Source organism: Ranitomeya imitator, chromosome 1 (assembly GCF_032444005.1).
Source record: "Ranitomeya imitator isolate aRanImi1 chromosome 1, aRanImi1.pri, whole genome shotgun sequence".
NCBI classification, from domain to species: domain Eukaryota; kingdom Metazoa; phylum Chordata; class Amphibia; order Anura; family Dendrobatidae; genus Ranitomeya; species Ranitomeya imitator.
The window spans coordinates 1,025,466,243-1,025,487,561 of record NC_091282.1 but is presented as its reverse complement, the minus strand read 5'-3'; the positions used below and the strand labels follow the sequence as shown (position 1 = coordinate 1,025,487,561).

Sequence of the window (21,319 nt, the reverse complement as noted above, 5' to 3'; positions counted from 1 at the left end):
TACCTCAGATTCTTGTTATAGCTATATACAACAGTGGCAGTAGTAGAGGCAAACTAAGCGATCCCTTCCAGATAAGACCTGTCATTATGATAAGATCTGTATTAGACTATAAGGGTTTACAATATGTATGCAGAAAATCATGTTGGTATTTAGGAAAAAAAGGCAACCCAGAGGGGTCATAAGTGTGTAAAACTAAGGAGAATGTATGAAGTAGGAGTTCCCATATAGGTGGTCCCGTTAGAGATAAGCTAGGAACCAAAAGGAAAGGTCCCATGGGGTATGTCACAGAATGTGGTAATAAAAGAAAAATATGTCTGTTGTCTAAGTGTCGGGTCCATATAATGTGTCCATAATGTAAAAGGGAGGGATAGTAAAGGAGAGGGAGGGAGGAGGAAGCTCCAAATAAATACCTTTGTATAGGGCCAGATAAAGTCTCTGTGTCCCAGGTGTGTGGAGCCTGACAGGGAAGGCCGTCTCTCTGTGGAAAGGTCCATCAGTTAGGGTGTTAAACCAACATATAGAATGCAGGGCAGGTGGTTAAAAAACGGCTAGCTGTAGGGAATACCCGTACCTGTAGGAGCTGTGAACCTCATGCATCAGCGGCGCTCCCGCGCCCTGCTTTAGGAATGTGTGGAGATAGGAAGCGGTACTGCCTAAAATACCGCCGTACCGGAAGTCCCGGACCGGAAATGGCGCGCTGTATATCGCGCGTGCGCAGTTAGCGCAAGGCGTTCGTATGGGAAAACCTGCCCAAAGGGGGGAGTATACTACAGGGCGTATAACATCCTGCTCTAGGTATCAGATGGGAACGGGCCGAGGGTGGGGGCGCTGAGAGCGGAAAAAGCGCGGTCAGAGTCGCGCATGCGCGGTTCATGCTAGAAGATAGGAAGGGCAGCCTGCCCAGAAGAGGGAGTGTCCAGGCGCTGTGGTTATAGCGTTAGGGGAAAAAAAGGGTCTATATGAACGCTGGTATTAAAAGAAAACCAACTGCGCTGTAGGCAATATAGAGTCTGGAGATAAGTGGACAACATTAGGTATGGTAAAAATAGAAAAATTATGAATATTAAAAAATAGCATGAGGCGGGTAAAAATAATAAACGGAAGAAGCTAGAAACAAAAAATGGTAATAAAGAAAATGGAAGATAAAAAAATAAAAAAAGATGCAAAAATAAATAAATAATTGCAAAAATAAAAAACAAAAAGCAAAAGTAAAAAAAGGGGGGGGGCAAAATGGAGAACTCACCTATAGTGTAGGGAACTCAACATGTCTGGAAGAGAAAAGGGAGAAATTGAAGTAAAGTTATAACAACCAATCTATTTCCCTATTAAGACCTTTTGGGGTTAAGGTCCCAAATTTATGAATCCAAAAAGTTTCCCTGAGTTTCAGTTGTTTGACATGGTTACCACCTCTTCTGGGTCTGCGGACCTGTTCAATTACTTGGTATTTAAGTTGGGCCACAGTATGTCTCATTTTGGTGAAGTGTTCGGGGATGGGGAGCCAGGTTTTATTACAGCGTATGGTGGATTTGTGGCTCGCTATACGGTCCTTTATGTGTTGAGTTGTTTCTCCCACGTATAGAAGGCCGCATGGGCATTTTATAACATAAATGACAAAGTTAGAATTGCATGTATGATATCCCCGGATAGGATATGTTTTGCCTGTTCTGGGATGTGTTACACAGTCGGACTTAATTACATTTGAGCAGGAGGCGCAGCTAAGGCAGGGGAATGTCCCTTGGCGGCGTGGAGCCAGTACACTTTGATTTAAGGTGGGGCGTGTGCTACCGATATCCGCTCGAACTAATTTATCCTTGATGTTAGGGGCCCTTCTATTGCACATCAGGGGTGGTGCTGTGAAGCTTGTTATTTGGGGATATGCTCTTGCTAGGAGGGACCAGTGTTTGTTGATGACTGTTTCTATTTTTGGCATAAACGGGTGGAAGGTGTGGACAAAGGGTATCCTGTCGTTGGCCGAATTTCTCGGGGCTGGTGATTGCGGTTGAAGAACCCTTGATTTTTCTTGATCAAGGAGGCGCTGGGGGTACTCCCTCTCCCTAAATTTTTCGGACATAGTGTCTAGACGTGTGGGGAGTAGGGCTGGGTCAGAGACAATCCTGGCTACCCTAGTAAACTGGGAGCGGGGAAGGCTGTTACGAGTGGCCTTTGGGTGGCTGCTGGAATAGTGCAAGAGACTATTACAGTCCGTAGGTTTGGAATATAAATCAGACGAGAGGTGGCCCTCATTGTTTTTCAGTATTAGAGTATCCAGAAAAGAAATAGTCTTTACACGTCTATCACCCATGAGAAGGGCATCACAGCGTCCAAACTACTGCTGGAGAACTCTGACAGACCCACCAACTCCATACATTTTTGTTTGGATTTGCTTAAACTAGTCCTTTACGAAAATTTCTTCCTCTATGAGGACACGTATTATGTACAGCGCCAAGGGACCGCGATGGGCTCTAACGTCGCACCGGCATATGCAAACGCGTACATGAATTCGTTCGAAGAAACTTTTGTTTACACTGACGACAGATACAAACAGTACGTTAACAACTATCTTCGTTACATAGACGATATCTTCTTCATTTGGACTGGACCAGTTGTTGTATTACAGACATTCCACCAGACCCTGAATTCTGTCTATCCTGAACTCCAATTCACTATGCAGTATGACACCAATAGGATTTCTTTTCTGGATACTCTAATACTGAAAAACAATGAGGGCCACCTCTCGTCTGATTTATATTCCAAACCTACGGACTGTAATAGTCTCTTGCACTATTCCAGCAGCCACCCAAAGGCCACTCGTAACAGCCTTCCCCGCTCCCAGTTTACTAGGGTAGCCAGGATTGTCTCTGACCCAGCCCTACTCCCCACACGTCTAGACACTATGTCTGAAAAATTTAGGGAGAGGGAGTACCCCCAGCGCCTCCTTGATCAAGAAAAATCAAGGGTTCTTCAACCGCAATCACCAGCCCCGAGAAATTCGGCCAACGACAGGATACCCTTTGTCCACACCTTCCACCCGTTTATGCCAAAAATAGAAACAGTCATCAACAAACACTGGTCCCTCCTAGCAAGAGCATATCCCCAAATAACAAGCTTCACAGCACCACCCCTGATGTGCAATAGAAGGGCCCCTAACATCAAGGATAAATTAGTTCGAGCGGATATCGGTAGCACACGCCCCACCTTAAATCAAAGTGTACTGGCTCCACGCCGCCAAGGGACATTCCCCTGCCTTAGCTGCGCCTCCTGCTCAAATGTAATTAAGTCCGACTGTGTAACACATCCCAGAACAGGCAAAACATATCCTATCCGGGGATATCATACATGCAATTCTAACTTTGTCATTTATGTTATAAAATGCCCATGCGGCCTTCTATACGTGGGAGAAACAACTCAACACATAAAGGACCGTATAGCGAGCCACAAATCCACCATACGCTGTAATAAAACCTGGCTCCCCATCCCCGAACACTTCACCAAAATGAGACATACTGTGGCCCAACTTAAATACCAAGTAATTGAACAGGTCCGCAGACCCAGAAGAGGTGGTAACCATGTCAAACAACTGAAACTCAGGGAAACTTTTTGGATTCATAAACTTGGGACCTTAACCCCAAAAGGTCTTAATAGGGAAATAGATTGGTTGTTATAACTTTACTTCAATTTCTCCCTTTTCTCTTCCAGACACGTTGAGTTCCCTACACTATATGTGACTATATGTCACTATAGGTGAGTTCTCCATTTTGCCCCCCCCTTTTTTTACTTTTGCTTTTTGTTTTTTATTTTTGCAATTATTTATTTATTTTTGCATCTTTTTTTATTTTTTTATCTTCCATTTTCTTTATTACCATTTTTTGTTTCTAGCTTCTTCCGTTTATTATTTTTACCCGCCTCATGCTATTTTTTAATATTCATAATTTTTCTATTTTTACCATACCTAATGTTGTCCACTTATCTCCAGACTCTATATTGCCCACAGCGCAGTTGGTTTTCTTTTAATACCAGCGTTCATATAGACCCTTTTTTTCCCCTAACGCTATAACCACAGCGCCTGGACACTCCCTCTTCTGGGCAGGCTGCCCTTCCTATCTTCTAGCACGAACCGCGCATGCGCGACTCTGACCGCGCTTTTTCCGCTCTCAGCGCCCCCACCCTCGGCCCGTTCCCATCTGATACCTAGAGCAGGATGTTATACGCCCTGTAGTATACTCCCCCCCTTTGGGCAGGTTTGCCCATACGAGCGCCTTGCGCTAACTGCGCACGCGCGATATACAGCGCGCCATTTCCGGTCCGGGACTTCCGGTACGGCGGTATTTTAGGCAGTACCGCTTCCTATCTCCACACATTCCTACAGCAGGGCGCGGGAGCGCCGCTGATGCATGAGGTTCACAGCCCCTACAGGTACGGGTATTCCCTACAGCTAGCCGTTTTTTAACCACCTGCCCTGCATTCTATATGTTGGTTTAACACCCTAACTGATGGACCTTTCCACAGTGAGACGGCCTTCCCTGTCAGGCTCCACACACCTGGGACACAGAGACTTTATCTGGCCCTATACAAAGGTATTTATTTGGAGCTTCCTCCTCCCTCCCTCTCCTTTACTATCCCTCCCTTTTACATTATGGACACATTATATGGACCCGACACTTAGACAACAGACCTATTTTTCTTTTTTCTTTTATTACCACATTCTGTGACATACCCCATGGGACCTTTCCTTTTGGTTCCTAGCTTATCTCTAACGGGACCACCTATATGGGAACTCCTACTTCATACATTCTCCTTAGTTTTACACACTTATGACCCCTCTGGGTTGCCTTTTTTTCCTAAATACCAACATGATTTTCTGCATACATATTGTAAACCCTTATAGTCTAATACAGATCTTATCATAATGACAGGTCTTATCTGGAAGGGATCGCTTAGTTTGCCTCTACTACTGCCACTGTTGTATATAGCTATAACAAGAATCTGAGGTAACTTAAATGACTATTACTTTAACATGTGTATGTCTCACCTTATCCAACATTTCTAAAGATGCTGATTCCCGTCGCTTCCTATTGCCAGTCCCACATGATCTCTGGCTGCCTGTTTCTTTATATCTTTTATATTTCTTTTGGTGTTATTTTGTTATTTTGCTTTTGTTAACTTGCGCTATTTTTTATTTTCATTTTGTCACCTATGTATATAATGTTACTGTTTTTCAGACAAATTGTTTATACTGTTGTTTTTCTACTTTCCTAGCAACCCCATGAATAAGACCCGGGAGGGTCGAAACGTTGGGTTCTCTCTATCGTTTTCAATGTGGCAATTTTTTGTATTCTATATTTGAATAAATTTGGAACAAAACCTTCCTTTTTTTTGCAACATACCTGAATTGAGTGTGCGGTATATTTCTATATTTGATATAAGAAAGTAACAGTGATGGTTTGTCTATCTTAGGAGAATATGTCTGCATAATTAGTGGGCAACTATTAGTAAGCAGAATTATTATGAAGCTAAATGAAAAATGTAAATTTTCCCATTTGTTCTCATCTCCTAAAGTGAGAATAATAACCAAATTACTCAAAATGTACAAAATACATTTCTGACATTTTAAAATGTATCAGTGACCAATAGAGCAGCCTTTTTTTCCAATAAGAATAAACCTTCCATCCATTGAGTCTGTCAGTTTCGTAATCTTTTGTCGATCATCTTTTTGGAAAGCACCAACCACAGCCTCCCAGACACTGTCCAGAGAGGTGTACTCTTTTCCTTCACCATAAATATCATATTTAAGACAGGCCGACAAGTTCTTAGTATGGTTGAGGTCAGGTGAGGCAGGGGCCAGGTAATTATTCTTTCATCTTTATGGTCTTTACAACAGCCAAGCTGTGGAGACTTGTATGCATCCATTGGAACATTGTCCTGCATAAAAATCACGATATTCTTGAAAGATGCAGACTTTTGTACTGTACCACTGCTTGAAGAAAGTGTCTTCTAAAAACTGGCAGTAGGTTTAATGGTTAATTTTGAGCCCATATTCAGCCTGAAAAGTCCAGCTAGCTCATCTTTAATAATAGCATCCCGTAACCGTACCCCACCCCCACCTTCCTGGAGTCTGAGTCAAAGTGGAGGTCTGTTCCCGTTACCGATACAGCCTCTGGCTCATCCAACTGGTCCATCAAGAGTCACTTTTATCTCATCAGTCAATAAAACTTTTGAAAATATCTTCAGATATTTCTTTGCCCAGTCTTGACATTTTAACTTACGTGTCTTCGTCAGTGGTAGTCAGGTTTCAGCCTCCTTACCTTGATCATGTCTCTGATGGCTGAGCACCTTGTATTTCTGGACACTCCAGGGAGGTTGCAGTTCTGGAATTTGACAGAATTGGAGGATAATGGCTTCCTGGTACCTTCACATTTGATTCTTCTCAAATCTTTTTGCAGTTAATTTACATCTTTCTTTCTCAACACATTTCTTGCGACCATACTGACTATTTGCAACAAAACTATTGATGGTTCTGTGATAACGTCACAATATCTAGCCAAGAGTGCTGCATCTCTCTGTAAAAATTTTAATAACCTTTGACTTTTCAGAGTAAGATAAATCTCTTTTTTTGGTCCATTTTGTCTGAGGAAAACAAGCTGCCTAGTAATTCTGCATATCTGATTTGCTTCATCCAATAAGCATTCAAGTTTATATGGGTTGGAGTTTAAAAAATCTGCATAAATTTCATGATTGGTCAAAATACCTAATAATTCTGCTCACATCATACAGAAGTAACAATAGAGCTTTGGGTAAAAGCAAAATTTATCTTCTTCCAGTTGTAAAACAAAACTAATAAAGCAACTAATATATGCAATTAGAATGTATTTTATAAGTAATTGAACATACAGTTGTGCTCAAAAGTTTACATACCCTTGCAGAATTTTTGCTTTCTTGGCCTTTTTTTCAGAAAATATGAATGATAACACCAAAATATTTTCTCCACTCATGGTTAGTGGTTGGGTGAAGCCATTTATTGTCAAACTACTGTGTTTTCTCTTTTTAAATCATAATGACAACCCAAAACATCCAAATGACCCTGATCAAAAGTTTACACACCCCATTTCTTAATACTGTGTATTGCCCCCTCTAACATCAATGACAGCTTGAAGTTTTTTGTAGTAGCTTATTTTCTCAGATGGTAAAGCTGCCCACTCTTCTTGGCAAAAAGCCTCCAGTTCCTGTAAATTCCTGGGCTTTCTAGCATGAACTGCGGGCTTGAGATCTCCCCAGAGAGGCACAATGATATTGAGATCAGGAGACTGAGATTTCTGCTCCAGAACCTTCACTTTGTTCTGCTGTAGCCAATGAGAGGTCAACTTGACCTTGTGTTTTGGATCATTGTCATGTTGGAACGTCCAAGTATGTCCCATGTGCAGCTTCCAGGTTGATAAGTGAAAATTGCCTCCAGTATTTGCTGATAACATGCCGCATTCATCTTTCCTTCAACACTGACCAAGTTTCCTGTGCTTTTGTAGCTCACACATCCCCAAAACATCAGCGATACACCTCCGTGCTTTACAGTAGGAATGGTGGTCCTTTCATCATAGGCCTTGTTGACCTCTCTCCAAATATTTATGTTTGTGGACAAAAAGTTCAGTTTTGGTCTCATCACTCCAAATTACCTTGTTCCAGAATTTTTGAGGCTTGTCTCTGTTCTGTTTTGCATATTGTACGAGAGATATTTGTTGCATTTGCACAGTAATGGCTTTCTTCTGGCGACTCGACCTTGCAGCCCATTTTTCTTCAAGTGTTTCCTTATTGTGCATTTTGAAATAGCCACACAGCTAGTTTTCAGAGAGCCCTGCATTGCAGATGATGTTATTTTTGGGTTTTTCTTTGCATCCCAAATAATTTTCCTGGAAGTTGCGGACGACATGTTTGTTGGTCTACCTGACCGTGGTTTTGTTTTTACAGAGCCCCTAACTTTTCATTTGTTAATCACAGTTTGAATGCTGCTGACTGGCATTGTTAATTCCTTGAATATCTTTTTGTATCCCTTTCTAGTTTTATACAGTTCAACTACCTTTTCCCGTAGATTTGTTGATAATTCTTTTGCTTTCCCCATAACTCACAATCCAAAAGTGTCAGTGGCTGGATGAAAGATGCAAGAGTCTGTCTGGATCACAGAAACTCACTCAGATTGTATGCACACACTGATTACAAGCAAACAGGTCACAGGTGAGGATGTTACCTTTAGTAGCCATTCAAACCCATTTGTGTCAACTTCTTTGCATGTTATCAGGCCAAAATCACCAGGGTATGTGACCTTTTGATGAGGGTCATTTGGATGTTTTGGGTTGTTATTATGATTTAAAAAGAGAAAACACAGTAGTTTGACAATAAATGGATTCTCCAAATCACTAACCATGAGTGGAGAAAAAGCTTTGGTGTTATCATTCATATTTTCTGAAAAAAGGCCAAGAAAGCAAAAATTCTGCCGGGGTATGTAAACTTTTGAGCACAACTGCACATGATATCAAGTACAAATCCAATGAATCAGTTACTTCTTTCTTTAAGAACATGGCAGAATTTCTTGGGTCAAAATGACTGAATATGAAACTTTATGTTGGCAACTTTTTATTTTATAAAAAGTTTCACTTAATCAATTGTTGCATTCTGTACATAATATTTTAGCTCTTCACTGTTATATGAACATAATTACATCATTGCACAATTACGTCATATTATAATCATATTACATAATCATGGTATTAAACTATTATGGTGCAATAGCTTTTTATTGAGATGATAAAATAAAGTATATAACATCACAGTAATCTCAAATATGTAATGTAATGAGAATAGCTCAGAGGCATTAGACAACTATGATGTCACACAAGCATATGAATACATTCATATTACCATGTCATTACACAATCACATAATCGCAGTCACATTAGTTTGTTAGCACACAACCATGTTATTGCACAAATATGTCATTAATTATGCCGCCACACAATCATGTCATTCCTCACTTGCATTGTTACAGAATCACATTAACGTCATTTGATCACTTAATCATGTCATCACACAATTACTTCATCATCCAAATCACAACATCACTCAATGATGACATCATATAATCAATCACGCAATTATGCAGTCCTATTAAAATTATTTCCAAAAACCCTCAAAATATCTGTCCACATGTCCAGTGATACAAAATACTGGATCCATTACAAATAGAACAGAAATGTATGCAGACTTTTGTTTCCATTTTGCATCAATTTTTGCTTCATTTGTAATGGATCTGTTTTTACTCCCTGAATCTTTGAACAACTCTAGTGTTCTGGGCATGTGCACTGCTAAAAAAACATACCTTAGGGGAAAACATAACAGCTGACCATTGGTTATGATCAATATCTCATAGACATCAATGCTACGAGATCATTATATTTTTGTTTTTGTTATTATAAAATTGATCGAAAACTGGAAATATCAATTGAACATGTAAACATAGGATAAGAGCATTCTGACTTAGTCCCTTGTTCTGAACTTCCAAGTACTTAGCTTGAATGGAAAGCATCCATATATGAATGGCTAAGTGTACGTTCACATTAGCGTTACGCTAATGTGCGTCGCTGTTGCGTCGGCGACGCAGCGGCGACGCGCCCCTGTGTTTAACATAGGGGACGCGTGCGTTTTTTTGGTCGCGTTTTTCGATACGTGCGTCGTTTCCGACGCTAGCGTCGGACGCAAGAAAATGCAACAAGTTGCATTTTTCGTGTGTCCGATTTTCGTCAAAAAACGACGCACGCGTCGCAAAACGCAGCGTTTTTGCGCGCAATTTGCGCGCGTTTTTTGTGCGTCGTGCATTGCGTCGCCGACGCACCGGCGCGCAACGCAAATGTGAACGTAGCCTTAGTGACATATATGAGCATCATGCAGTGTCTAAAGGAGTATCCTCATCATAACAGTTCACATTTAGAGCATGTCCACAGGACTCTCATTGACTTTTATAGGAGTCCTCGGGATGTACCCTAAATGATCTGGGTTTTTTTTCAGAAATCCTAGAAAAGTGAACAGAGTGACCTGCGCTTGAGCAGCCACCACTGCACTAACAGTGACCATGAGATGGGAGATGGAACACCTCCATTGTCAAGATTGGTGTGTGTCACATTGATCAGACATACATGGAATATCCTATTGATATACCAAAAATGTTTGAGATACAAATAGCCCTTTACTTGGCCAAATGGTCACATTGCAGGATATTTGATCATGTACTACCAGGATTTCTACAACTTATTGTTGAGGGTACGAATAGCTAAGCATCGTATGTACAGCTTTTTTAGGACACCCTTCTACCTAAAAGAATTTATCGAAAGCGGATCACCTTGTAATGCGATAAGTAGATTAAACTGTACTACAACTGCAGTGAAACGAGAGAATTAGCAGGACAGCACGGTGGCTCAGTGGTTAGCATTGCAGCGCTGGAGTCCTGGGTTCAAATCCCACCAAGGACATCATCTGCAAGGAGTTAGTATGTTCTCCCTGTGTTTGCGTGGGTTTCCTCAGGGTTCTCCGGTTTCCTCCTACACTCCAAATACATACAGATAGGGAATTTATATTGTGAGCCCCATTGGGGACAGCGATGATAATGTGTGTAAAACAAAAAAAATATGTAAAAATAAAGATTATTATTATTATTAATAAGAGCTCTAGGTTGAGAGACAAATCTCTGATCATACTATTAGAACATTAGCTCTGTAATCAGAGTGTTCCTACATACTCAGGCAGATAAGCCATTGGTGCTATCTATGCAATTGCACAGGGGCCCAAGAGGTAAGGGGGCCACTTCTACCTCCAAGGCAGCAAAAAGCTTCTGTCATAGACAGAGAAGTGCACTGCCCTTGTACAGGGGCCCTTTCTATTTTTGCCCCTACTAATAATTCCCGTTGTATAACTCACCATTGTTGCTCTTGATTTACATAGAACAAAAATGTCACCTATCAGAGTAATTATTTTGAAAAGGAATTCCATTCTCGTCAATCCAATTAATCAATTACACTTGGCTGCAAACTCATTAGTATTTCAAACAACGCCCGCCCCATCAAACCGAGGTAAAGTTTAAGAAGATTATTTCACTGGTGGCCACCCAGCAAATACTCCACAGCCATAATTAGGTATCCACACAGTCTGGTGTTTCAAGGTGAAGTTTTAAGCTTCTGCCAGCCATTGTGAAAAATAAAGAAAATTATAATTATATAATTCCCATGTGAATTGTCCAACAGTTTTTCTCACAGCCTCTTTTATATGGTAGTACAATGATGGTGTCATGCCACTGGCAACCATTGATGCCCTAATCCAGTATCGTTGCATAAGTACCGTAGTTTTACCATTCAGGATTTCATGACTGGCAACCATAATGGATGTCTAGCAGGTTGCTAAAAAAAAAGAACAATATATTACAGTATCTCCTACTTATAATTTATGTATTTTATGTATTTAAGTACCACCTTTTTCTGAAATAATGTACAGAAATTGTCATCTCTCACATCCGTGGCAGTCCCTATTGGAGCTTACAATCTCATTTCCTAATTAATTTAAACGTATGTTTTTTTATGTATGGGAGGAAACTGGAGAAGGGCTGCGACCATCATTTTTTTTTCTCCTGGTCAACTTATCTAAAAATCACAGACAGACTTTTTTTATGGTTACGGTACATGGGAAATCCATAATAAATCATTAATATTTTGTATCATATATATGTACAGGCCATCGTATTGATATAAACACCCTAGTAGCTTCACCTGTGACCTGTAAAAAGGATATACAGTAATTACAATCATAATATTCAAACTCCTCCAGGTTAAAAAAAATAAGGCATACATCAATTTTTTTTCTTGCTTTACAGACCGGAGATCGTGGGTGGGGGTGACCTTTCTTCACTTCTGGGCACTTGGCAACACTGAACTGTAGTGTCCATGCAAACATGAGGAAGATATACAAACTTAATGCATAGGTTTCCCTTGCGTGGACCCAAGCACAGGAGGGCAGCAGTGCTAAATAACGACTCACAATGCTGCCCAGAGCAGATACAGTATATATGAATTGTAGGTTTGCAGCTGGGCAGGTACTGGATGGAGTGTATATGTCTCCAAAGTGCCTACCCTTGGCGATGTGAAACCCTGAGAGCAGGTTCCTAAATTATAGGTGCAAAGAGGGTTGTTAATGACCCGGAATTTTGGGTCTGGGTCTTAGGAACGACTTGTAGAGCTGGCAGGACTCGACATTGCCATTTTCCAATCCAGGAGGTGCAGCTGGGTTAAAGGATAGCTGAGCTGCTCTACAAGTGTCTGGGAGTAGAGGTGGAAACACCTCTGGGACTTGGATCTGTGCGTGCAAGGTGGAAAGTCCTATTGTGTGCTCCTCAGACTCTGGTAGAGTCTGATTATCGGACTTTACAGCTGAACACCTCTGTATATCATATTTCTGTATGGACTCTTTATTTTCATTTATTTTCACTTTTATGCCAGAGAAAGGCAGTTTATTTCATTTTTCCTGGAAGTTTGAAGAAAAGCAATAAAACTTCCTGTTTACCCACAAAGGAGACTTTGTACCTTTGTTAACGCTACCAGCAGCCAGAAAGCGAGTTAATCCCTACAGGATATATACACAATATATGTATTTTTTTTTACCAATAACTCAATTGAGGTTAACTCATTGACTAGTTTCTTTCAGGATGCTCCTTCATTCCACTCGTACCGCAAACATGGTGATGTGTCTTAAAGTGGTTGATAAAATAACCATGTGTTTATAGAGGTAGAATTATATTAATTCAGATATAGGTTATCTGTATGTTCATCAGTGGAACAAGTTATCAGTGATCGGTGAGGGTTCCAATAATCTCCGTCCTTTATATACTTTTCACACTGCTCTGAAATTGGAGACGTTTACACAACTGAAACTCCCTGGATATTGGGTTGAGATGGGTAACAAACTACTACGACCACTTTACCGATACATTATTACTTCCATAGTTCTACCCATTATCAAAAATAATTGCACATTCAGTATATAGAAATTGCAACCTAGTCCTGTCTGTACTCAAAAAGTGAAGTCTAACAATTAATCCCATCCATAAAGTGTCAGGTACCCAAAGTGTAATTTGATAACTCTTGGCTACAAGATTACAATGGCCCCAGCATGTAAGAGAAGCATATTATTTTTTAATATTAAATATTTCATAAGTGTGTGAAGGTTTGTAAACCGTGTTCGCTGGAAATAACAGCTGTGATAGAATCATATATATGTTGCAACACTGACACAGCCTTCTTACATTGCCCTCTATAACTTTGTGGCAACTAGGCTTTGCTGATCAAGGTAGAGTGGCTGATTGATACCTCTTTGGCAATAAGCACCACAGATGTATTTTGCTTTAATCCTACAATGAGAAGTCTGGTCATTTCTGTTTTATAGATTATGTTTAGCTACTACTTGGTGAATTTAATGATAGTATTTGCAAACGACAAAAACACTCTACTCATATATACCAGGTGAGTCTAATATGACATAATTAAAAATGTATATACAAATGGAAATATAAGACAGAAACTATGAAAGAAGTCTCACATTTCTGTTAAAGAACTACTAAAATCAAAGTTTGTATCCTTTTAATATATTGAAATCATCATATTATATAGCACTGTGTACTTACAATTGCTCATTTTGCCCTTCTTCCCGTTTAATTCTACTCTTTTTCATTACATCTATGACATCATGTGATTAAAAACTGACTACCTGAATCCTTCTACAGTAGCTATGTAGAAATAGGAAGTCAGTTTTCCTACATGAGTCATCACTGCAAAAGTCTCTGGCAGTGGGGAGGAGAGAGCAGCTGGGTCAAGAGTAGAAGAGCTGAATGATTTCTACAGAGACAAGAGACTTCCTGTTTCTGCATAGAGCAGAGAAAGGGAATAATTAACTGGGTAGAAAGGCAAAATGAGCAATTGTAAGTTCACAGTTCTGTATAATATGATGATTGCAATATATTAAGGAGATAAAAACTTTGACAGGAGTGCTTCTTTAAAAGTGACCTGTCATGTGATTTATGCTCCAAAAACTCCGGGCAGCATGAATCAGAGCATTGCTGCACTATTGCAGCCAGGTAAACCACTCTCTGAAACACCAGAGTAATTAAAAAAGTATATACTTTAGAGATTCTGACTGGGGCCATCGCCAGAGAAAGACTAGTCCAACTCTGTCCTTTGCTGGTTTCTCCTAGAACTACTCCTGGTGATTGACAGATGTCTCCCATAGTGAAAAGCCAGCCTCAGGCGACGCCGGACTAGTCTCTTCCCTGGACATGGTTCCTGGCCAAAACTCCGGCATTCCAGAGAAAACTATACCTGGCTACAATAGTGCAGCGCTGCTCTGATTCATGCTGCCTGTGGTTCAGGTCGCTTGAATCATATGACAGATTTCATTTAATGAATATGACCTGTGCTACCCTACTTATCTGTTATCTTAAAAGGTTCCCTATTTTTAATACAATATAACGTAATTTTCATGATCTTTTCACCCACCTTGGATCCTAGAGATCACGTGTATTTAATCACTCAGAAAGACCATTCAGCACCTCTATTAACTGTAACATCTCATTGGAGTATCCCTCATTAATCTTGTGTTCTAGATCTGTCAACTTCCTTAAGACATCCTCCAAACAAGCAAGACCATGCTTGCTTATTGTTTTATTTAGCATTGTGCTGAAATCTGGTACAACCACAAGAAGTGAAAAGCACATTGGTTGTGACACAGTCTCTAATACTAAGAACACTTCCAAAGATCCTGTTTTCAGTGCCATTAGTGCAATATAATGCATCAGTCAAGAGGCAAGCCATCATCAGTCAGCTCTCATGGGTGGCCTTTAGTGATGTCATGTGAAGGTATACTATAGATTCAGAGAGAGTGATGTAAGGAAAGAAGTCTTCTTTATGGGTTGGATGATTTATAAATAGTTTTGCTTTATTCGAGAAGGAATCCCGAAAATGTATGTTGGCAGTAGTATTATATGGTATAAATTTCTAGCTAACATTTTTCAGCTGGTAGACATTGCTGTATCGGATTACTTGGCACCAGGCCATTTTAACTTACAAGGGTTGTCCTATAAAAAACTTGTACATCAGACACATCATAAAACTCAAGAATGAGCTGGACTTAATTGTCAAAGTAGATGTGTTTTTTAACTTACTGTCTGCTGAAATATTTGGGATTTATGAATCCAATGCAGAACTGTAACCTCACAAGAGTAGGATTTGTGAAATTAATACATACCTGTAATATCTCTGTTGATGTTCTATTCACCATCGCTTTCTCTTGTAATATTTCTTCACATTTTAGGTGGCAATAAACTAAGTAATCAGCCTTTCCGTCTTAACTGGGCCTGGATTTCACTGGAGAGAAATCAATATACTATAGATGAAGATGCCAAGTTCTTAGAAGTGACCCTAAGGCGTAGAGGATATCTTGGAGAAACTTCATTTGTTAGTAAGTATCTTCATAAATTTGACTTTATACATTTTTAGCTTCAAAGTAGCTATGTAACCAGTAGCTGTTTGGTTGGTTGCCAAAGGGCACACAAAGTTTTCTCATTTTTGTTTGATACATGAAGACCACCTGGTTTTACTGTGTTAGGGCTAGCGGAACGCACCAAATAATTAAATAGATAAAATAAGGTGCGTTCACAGCCCGGGGTCCACCGTGCAGAGATGGAACCTGCTGCTAAGTAATGACGGACTATATGGTGGTACAATGAGGATACACACATGGGTTAACTTCACCCTGTATGAAGAAAGCGATCCCTGTTAAGTCACAGGGTCGCGGTACCGCACTGAGAGCGCAAGCAAGGAACCACAGAACTCTATCCCAGGACACAGGATTAGAGTTAGTGTAGACCTCTTGCGATCGACACCACAATTGGGGTATCAGAGATAACTAATATGCACGGAAGTGCATGCTGTGCCACACTAGCGGACGCCACTAACCACCCAGACTTGGGTAAGGTAAGCGCTCTAATAGCACACAGCGCTGCACTGGCGGTCACAGCAGTTAGACGCTGTTTCGTGTGTTAAAGCTGTGAGTTCAGCCGGGTGCAAGATTTCAGCCATACACCTTACGCGAACAGTCATACACAAGGGATGGGTTTTTTAAGGAAGGACTTGCACTCATAAACACACACACGATAACAATTGTATACTAGCGCATGGCCGTGCGGCCATGCAAGCCTTTTATAGCTGCAGCAAGTACAAGACCTTCTGAGAAGGACCAATGGGAGTCTGCCACAGAAGAAGAACACCTTTAGGACCTTCCTAGAGGACCAATGAGATTAGCTGCAGTATCTAAGCATGTGACCCCCGACCTCCAATGGGAGGTCATCCCGTGGGCATGCTCAGAAAGGGAAAATATGGACTTAGTCCCAGAAAGACCTGCTCGCTGCTGAACATTGCTGGCTACAAGAACAGAGCCTGGAAGGGCAGTAGTAACCAGTCATCCAGTATTAGCCTGAGCTAGATGCTGGGACCGACGTCTCTGCTGAGCAGACTCCACTGCGGCTGGAGAAGAATGGGAGACCGCAGCGGAGATGGTTCGAGATTCCCCCTGTGCAGAGGCGAGAACTCGACACCTATCATACTGAGATCTAGTCATTCTACTTTAGCCTTTTGCACCAGGTTCTTCAGGGGAAGTTTTGTGGTATTTTTTCTTCTATAATGGAAAGAGAGTTTAACTTAAAAATGTATGTTTACTTTTTGTTTTATTAATCATAACTTAAAGTATTTTTTAAATGTAAGTATTTTCTACTTTTGGTTTATTTCTGTCATTTTTACAATTAGGCCTAAATATTGTGGATTTAATATACTTTTGTCTTACCAGGCTAGAGCTATACATAATGTTTTATGTGGGTAAAACATATTGTAAAATGAGCATTTTGAGCTATCAAACCCTGTGTTTGCTGTCGGAAAGTGAACCATTGGTGCTTTGCCCTGATGCATGTATAGCTGGCCTTCAGTTCTATTTTCTTTCTAGTATCTTACTAAATTGCCTGATAGAAACTTATGAAAGAATGGGTTTTCAATACCTGTCCAATATCCACCTGTCCAGTGCATCAGTTCTCAGTAACTGATATGCTGGAGAGCTTTAGTTTTTAGTCCTGTGGCCGGATTATAATATTTGATGCAACATTTTTTTCCATTTTTGGATGTGTACATGTAGCCTTAGTTATAAAGACACAGCAAACTGTCTAAATGAAAAAAAATTATAAGAAAAGTTTAGTTTTTTGTCCATTGCTGTTTTCAGCCCTTGAATTAAATTATTCATGTTCTACTCAAAAATATCAAGCCGAGGTAAAGAAAAATTAAAGGGACCGTTCATCAAGATTTTTACACTAGAATTCTCTTGTAAAATACCTTGAAATATCACAAATGTCTGAAACTCAAAGTTGTCCAGGAGTTCTCAGATGCTGCCGGAACACAACAGCTCCATTAGTTCTACAGTGGCTGTGGCTAGGTATGGCAGAGTCACCCCCTATTCACTTAAACACGGAGTGGAACTGATTGACCCTTCCACGACCATTATAGTTTTGATAGAGCTGCTGTGTTCTTACATCATCTGAGAATTTCTGGTGGCCATCGGTAGCAGCTGATCAGCGGGGGGCGTCGTACCCCCATCGGTCAGATATTTATGGCCTATCCAAAGGAAAGGCCATCAATAAAATTAGTGGACAACCTCTTTAATACATTAGGCCCAATATATATTACAGAGAAGAATTGCTATATTTTCATTCTACAGTGAATGTGATCTATTTGCTGAGGGTGAAACAATCCCTTGAAGGAACATGTCACTTGATTTATGCTGCCCAAACTGTGGATAGCATGAATCAGAGTATTTGCCGCATTTTGGGCAGAATGAATCAGATGATCAGTTTCCTTTAAATGTATCAACCAACATGTCTAAAAAAGAAAAGAAAGCTAAAATATCTGATCATTCATTGGAATAATGTTTTTTTCTCTTTAAAAATAATTACTTTCTATTTGCTGTAGTGTAGTATAGTCTACTATACTACCTCTTCCTGCACTTGAATTTTCATTTCTATATTTGGATGGACACCACTCCTTTAACACTAGCGTTAACCAAAGTATTACATTCTGGCTCACACTGCCAAAATTAAACTTTTACAAGCTCTTTAAAACTTGTAAAGAGCAAGTAAAGTGTTCTATAATCTCCAGTGTCAAGCCCCTAGTCCTTTACCTTTAATTCTTTTAGACAATACTCAGTAACCCAATACTGCTGGAAACTTGCTATGCAGTTTACAAGATATTCTTATAGTCACCCTACCGACTTATGGCATTGTTGTGGTTGTGGGATGAGACATATACCTAACACAAGTTTATTTCAGGAGACAGAATATATACTGTACAGACCAAAAGTTTGGACACACTTCTCATTTAAAGATTTTTCTGTATTTTTATGATTTTGAAAATTGTACATTCACACTGAAGGCATCAAAACTATGAATTAACACATGTGGAATTATGTCTTATATTCTAGGTTCTTCAAAGTAGCCACCTTTTGCCATGATGACTGCTTTGTACACTCTTGGCATTCTCTTGATGAGCTTCCAGAGGTAGTCAACAGGAATGGTCTTCCAACAATCTTGAAGGCGTTCCCAGAGATGTTTAGCACTTGTTGGCCCTTTTGCCCTCACTCTGCGGTCCAGCTCACCCCAAACCATCTCGATTGGGTTCAGGTCTGGTGACTGTGGAGGCCAGGTCATCTGTCGTAGCACCCCATCACTCTCCTTTATGGTCAAATAGCCCTTTCACAGCCTGGAGGTGTGTTTGGGATCATTGTCCTGTTGAAAAATAAATGATGGTCCAACTAAACGCATACCGGATGGAATAGCATGTCGCTGCAAGACGCTGTGGTAGCCATGCTGGTTCAGTATGCCTTCAATTTTGAATAAATCCCCAACAGTGTCACCAGCAAATCACCCCCACACCATCACACCTCCTCCATGCTTCACGTTGGGAACCAGGCATGTAGAGTCCGTCTGTTTACCTTTTCTGCGTCGCACAAAGACACGTGGTTGGAACCAAAGACCTCAAATTTGGACTCATCATACCAAAGCACAGATTTCCAATGGTCTAATGTCCATTCCTTGTGTTCTTTAGCCCAAACATGTCTCTTCTGCTTGTTGCCTGTCCTTAGCAGTGGTTTCCTAGCAGCTATTTTTACCATGAAGGCCTGCTGCACAAAGTCTCCTCTTAACAGTTGTTGTAGAGATGTGTCTGCTGATAGAACTCTGTGTAGCATTGACCTGGTCTCTAATCTGAGCTGCTCTTAACCTGCGATTTCTGAGGCTGGTGACTCATATAAACTTATCCTCAGAAGCAGAGCTGACTCTTGGTCTTCCTTTCCTGGGGCGGTCTTCATGTGAGCCAGTTTCTTTGTAGTGTAGATGGTTTTTGCCACTGCACTTGGGGACACTTTCAAAGTTTTCCCAATTTTTCAGACTGACTGACCTTCATTTCTTAAAGTAATGATGGACACTCGTTTTTCTTTACTTAGCTGGTTTTTTCTTGCCATAATACAAATTCTAACTGTCTATTCAGTAGGACCATCAGCTGTGTATCCACCAGACTTTTGCACAACACAACTGATGGTCCCAACACCATTTATAAGGCAAGAAATCCCACTTATTAAACCTGACAGGGCACACCTGTGAAGTGAAAACCATTCCCGGTGACTAACTGTTGAATTAATCAAGAGAATGCCAAGAGTGTGCAAAGCAGTCATCAAAGCCAAAGGTGGCTACTTTGAAGAACCTAGAATATAAGACATAATTTCAGTTGTTTCACACTTTTTTGTTAAGTATATAATTCCACATGTGTTAATTCACGGTTTTGATGCCTTCAGTGTGAATGTACAATTTTCATAGTCATGGAAATACAGAAAAATCTTTAAATGAGAAGGTGTATCCAAACTTTTGGTCTGTACTGTATGTCCCTATAAAAGTTTATACAATGTGTTTGTACTTTTAATCTATCAACATTCTTGCATCAGCAGAAACCCTATAAATAGGGCCGCGCTTAGTAACCTGATGTTTACCCTGGTTACCAGCGTAAACGTTAAAAAAACAAACACTACATACTTACCTTCAGCTGTCTGTCCTCCGGCGCTCTGCTTTCCTCTGCACTGTCAGCGCCGGTCAGCCGGAAAGCAGAGCGGTGACGTCACCGCTGTGCTTTCCGGCTGGCTGGCGCTGACACAGGATGCAGGAGGAGTGCAGAGAAGCACAGCGCCGGGGACAGACAGCTGAAGGTAAGTATGTAGTGTTTGTTTTTTTAACGTTTACGCTGGTAACCAGGGTAAACATCGGGTTACTAAGCGCGGCCCTGCGCTTAGTAACCCGATGTTTACCCTGGTTACCAGTGAAGACATCGCTAGATTGGTGTCACACACGCCGATCCAGCGATGTCTGCGGGAGGTCCAGCGACGAAATAAAGTTCTGGACTTTCCTCAGCGACCTCCCAGCAGGGGCCTGATCGTTGGTCGCTGTCACACATAACGATTTCCTTAACGATATCGTTGCTACGTCACAAAAAGCAACGATATCATTAACGATATCGTTATGTGTGACGGTACCTTAAGTGGTCATGGACCTATCGGTAAGTCTAAAAATGTCCATACTCTTTAGATAGTAATTAAAGCTCCCACGTACATTAGTCTAACCACGGCGCATCTATGTAGAGCCAGATATCAATCAAAGTGCATGGTTGGACTTACAGCTGCTTCTCACAGTATAAGGAGTGGCGCTGTGGACAGTGACTTTATTCACTCCCTGCAACACCCCTATGACTGAAAACCAGTGGTTTCTTAGAGAAATTAAATTAATTTTCTCTCAGTAGCCACACATTCATTAAGCCGGCTGGGCACCATTGGAGTCTTATTTACCTGTAGATTTACTCTATCTCAGCAAGTAAATAGTGTTTTCCAAGGTGACAGGTTCCCTTTAAGGGTTACTACATCTACATCCCTTGAACACCATGACCACCATCAGTACATGAATACATCACAAAAAACGCCATCGGTACAGGAATACAGTACCAGAACCATCATCAGTATATGAATGCAACACTAAATTCAGTGTCATTACATGAATACATTTCCAGGACCAACATCAGTACATCAGTACATCACCAGAATCACCCTCAGTACAGGAAAAACGTATCAGAACCACCGTCAGTACAGGAGTAGAGCACCAGAACCACCATCAGTA

At 40.7% G+C, this 21,319-nt stretch overlaps 1 protein-coding gene across 1 annotated transcript in view; it reads left to right on the top strand.

The window, feature by feature from the left end:
- FREM3 (FRAS1 related extracellular matrix 3) overlaps positions 1-21,319 on the top strand; it is a 111,716-nt gene that overhangs the window by 26,492 nt on the left and 63,905 nt on the right. The window contains exon 3 of the mRNA XM_069743587.1: positions 15,385-15,531. Within this exon, the coding sequence (XP_069599688.1) occupies positions 15,385-15,531 (147 nt within the window). The remainder of the gene's footprint in view (positions 1-15,384; positions 15,532-21,319) is intronic.